The sequence below is a fragment of the Sus scrofa genome, chromosome 14, assembly GCF_054392235.1.
Source record: "Sus scrofa isolate SSC_HxYL_T2T_F1_AM1 chromosome 14, Sscrofa_HxYL_maternal_Yorkshire_Landrace_v2.0, whole genome shotgun sequence".
Classification (NCBI taxonomy): Eukaryota; Metazoa; Chordata; class Mammalia; order Artiodactyla; family Suidae; genus Sus; species Sus scrofa.
The window spans coordinates 62,629,883-62,633,414 of NC_139396.1; the positions used below are offsets into that span (position 1 = coordinate 62,629,883).

The 3,532-nt window shown below is 49.3% G+C and overlaps 1 protein-coding gene across 12 annotated transcripts in view; it reads right to left on the reverse strand.

Moving 5' to 3' along the window:
* The window catches only part of MVK (mevalonate kinase), a 35,826-nt gene extending 32,507 nt beyond the window's left edge, over positions 1-3,319 (reverse strand). For 8 of the 12 annotated variants that reach the window (XR_307455.4, XR_307454.4, XR_014826951.1 and 5 more), the window contains exons 1-3: positions 3,214-3,253; positions 1,779-1,870; positions 575-722 (exon numbers count right to left, since the gene is read on the reverse strand). Coding sequence is in view for 4 of the 12 variants with exons in the window: in XM_005670728.4 (XP_005670785.2) it covers positions 575-722; positions 1,779-1,856 (226 nt within the window). In the remaining 8 variants the exon portion in view is untranslated. Of the gene's footprint in view, positions 1-574; positions 723-1,778; positions 1,871-3,213 lie in introns of all 12 variants that reach the window. The other 4 variants (XR_014826946.1, XR_002338383.2, XM_084995596.1 and 1 more) reach the window with 1 other exon arrangement.
* Positions 3,320-3,532: the final 213 nt, after the last annotated feature.

Consider the following 3,532-nt stretch of genomic DNA (forward strand, 5'->3'; position numbering starts at 1 on the left):
CACTGAAGGCAGCTGGGCTGATGACAGTGACTGACTGCCCAGACATTTCTGAGCTCTGCGATGGAGATGGAAGGGTTTGTTGAGAGCCTGGGGTTGGTAGTTGAGAAAGCTCTGGGTCTGAATCCTTTTTGTGTTATGGCCAAGCTGTGTGGCCTGAACCACTTGGCTTCTGAACCTCAATTTTCTCATCCATAAAATGGGGATGAATCACACCACCTACTTCCAGGGAAGACTGGCGAATTCCATGAATGCTAACGTACAGAGGACACTGCTTCAGTGCCTGGCACACATAAATGCCCAAGTGTTCACTGTGCCCAAGTGTTCACTGTGTTTAGGACTATCAGGAGAGAACCAGAGGACACTGGGAGAAAAAGATGGCAGATCCTGGAAACCTCGTAGAAAACTTGACTCCAAGAGGCTCGGAGTTCCTGTGTCCCCTTGGAGAAGTGGCCTTTGTTAGGCTTGGAGAAGTTAGCTCGCAAATGTGGATGGCACTCTGTACCCCAGGCCTCTGCCCACGCTCTCTTTGGGGCCCAGGCTCTTCCCACACCTGGCACCTGCTCCTTGTACTTACCCAGAAAGCTGGTGTCCAGCAGCTGAAGCCTGGCCACATCCCAGGTCTGCTGGATGCCAATGTTTGGTAACCTGAGGCTCACTTTCCCACTGTTGTGGGGCTGAAGCCGGAGGAATGTTCTCAAGTTCAAGGCCACAGCCAGTGCTACCTGTAGAATAAAGGGCAGAAGCAATTAGCCTGAGGCGGGGGTGGGGGTGGGGGTGGCAATGAGCACGGCTCCTGTCTTAAGAAAAAGGGACCCCCCTACACCTGGACACAGCCACTATCAATCAATTAGGAGTTAATACCTACTTATATTTGCTCTCCCCCACAGAAAACTTCAGAAATTCTCAACACCAAGGCATGGCTTTCCCATAATCACCATGTTTTCAAAGATAAACATAAGAACATAAAGAATGATAGAGTGCTGAGTTCCCATTGTGGTTCAGCGGAAACGAATCTGACTAGCATCCATGAGGACGCAGGTTTGATCCCTGCCCTTGTTCAGTGGATTAAGGATCTGGAGTTGCTGTGAGCTGTGGTGTAGATCACTGTGTGGGAGTGGGGTGTAGGCATTGCTGTGGCTGTGGTGTAGGCTGGCAGCTACGGCTCTGATTCGACCCCTAGCCTGGGAGCCTCCATATGCCACGGGTGCAGCCCAGAAGACAAACAAACAAACAAAAAAGAATGACAGAGTAGAGGGGTAGAAAAAAGCATAAGCTCTGGGTTTAAAGAGACTTAGGTTCACTCCTAGCTCTATGGTGTAGGGGGCCTTGATCAAGTTCCCAATCCTCTCCCAAGCCTCAGCTTCCACATCTGTAAGAGAGGACAATAAAAGTTTTCCCTGAGACAGTACTGGTAAGAGTTAAATGAAAAAATGCATGTTTCAGAGTCCCTTGCTGGATCCAACTCATCTTCCCAGCTTTTAGATGTTGGAATGCTCCTGAGCTCAGTCCTTAAATCTCATCTCTTCTTCACCGGAAGTTCACTTCCTAAGTGACTTCATTCTGCCCACGGGGCTTTCCATGTCATCTTTTTGCTCTCTTAAAGGGTGGGCCAGAGAAGGCCTTCAGAGGGCCTAAGACCTGTCTTTTCCTTGCTCATCTGTCTGACCTCATTCTGATCTACTCCTAAGCCATGCCTTAAGGCTTCCTTTTAGCTTCTTATAAGATTAGCATCAGGGAGAAGTAGCTCCCATTCCTCAAAGGTTCAGGGGGCCTTGTACCTTGCCATGGACCACAGAATGCTCTCCATGAAGGATGACTTTCCCTGGAGCGGACACCAGCAGGACTTGAGACAACATGGCTCCTGGGAATCCTGAAAAGGAAAGCCAGAAAGAAGTTGGAAGGTCTCCAGATCTTCAAGAATGCTTAGTTCAAGCTCACCAATATAAACAACAAAAAAGAGGCAGCGACCATTCAGCATGTGGTATATGCCTAAAAGGCAGTGCAGAGCAGCAGTCAACAAGAGATATCAAAAAGATCTGGGTTCCAATCTAGCTCTTCCATCCCCAGTGATATCATCTTAGTTAACTCACTCAAATGGCTATGGACCTCAGTCTCCTCAAAAGCCACATGAGGAGTTCTCCTCTTGGCTCAATGGTAACAAACCCAACTACTATCCATGAGGACAGGGGTTCAATCCCTGGCCTCACTTGGTGGGTTATGGATTTGGTGTTGCCGGGAGCTGTGGTGTAGGTCACAGATGCAGCTTTGTTCTGGTGTTGCTGTGGCTGTGGTGTAGGCCAGCAGCTACAGTTCCAATTCGACCCCTAGCCTAGGAACTTCCATATGCCGCAGGGGCGGCCCTAAAAAAAAGACACACACACAGACACAAAAAGCTGCATGGAGCAATAAGTGAACTTAACTCGATGGATTTTGAGAAGGTTAATAATGGAAGGGAAACAGCAATGTCTGGTACATCATAATCACTCAATTGCTGACAGCTACTTATTACTGGCTTGGTTCTTGGTTGCAATTTTATTATTACTACAATTTTTTAAAAAAATGTCTGCACTCTTAGCATGTGGAAGTTCCCCGGCCAGGGACTGAATCAGAGCTGCAGGTGCACCCAGGCCACTGCAGGCAGCTTCTTAACCCACTGATCCACAGAAGGAACTCCATAAAGGTAGAAATGTAAATGAAATCATGGACCAGAAAGAACTCTTTCCTGGACATTTAGGCTGTTACTAACATTTCATAATTAAAAATAGGCCACAGAAAACAGCTCTTACAACCCCCTCCTTTTTTTTTTTTTTTTTTTTTTGGGTGACATTTAAGCGAGAATCTCTACAAGACAGACTGCTAGAAAGTAACTTGCTAGGTGCACGTTGTGTGCATTTAAGATTTTTGTAAACCGTATAAAATTACCATCTATTTAAGGCTTTCCGTATATCACCTCAATAGAACGAGGCCTGAACCGCAGTATGAGCTAAGTACCGTTTCTTAGAAGGGGAGGGGAAACTCAGGCTCGGAGCCGGGAAACCTGTTGCTTGCCCAAAAATCAAAATCCCGTCTGCCAGATTCGAGGTCGTGGGCCACTCAGGACGGATGCTCAGAATTGGGGAAACTGAGCCAGAGAAGCCAAGAGCCCAGCCGGGGTCGTCCTAGGTCTCAGCCTCGGACTTGGCGCCACCAGGGACCACGACTCCGATTTCTCACCTGCGACTGCAGGCTCTCGGCTCCAGATCCCGAACAGCTCCCGGACTCAACCCGCGAGCTCTGAAGCGCCATGGGGTGGTGGCCGAGCCCATCCGCCCAGCCAATCAGAGCGCGCGGGCCGGGAGTCTCTTTTTACCAATTGGCTTGAGTAGTAGCCAATAGACGTTGCTAGCCAAGTCCTCGTGGATTTCCCCGCCCCTCTCCTGTGTGAACCAATGGAAACAAATCCCTGGGAGTGTCCCGCCCTGGGGCGAGAGCCACGGACCAATGGAAGACGGCGGCTGAGTGGTGGCGCGGCCGGCGGTAGGTGGTGTCATCC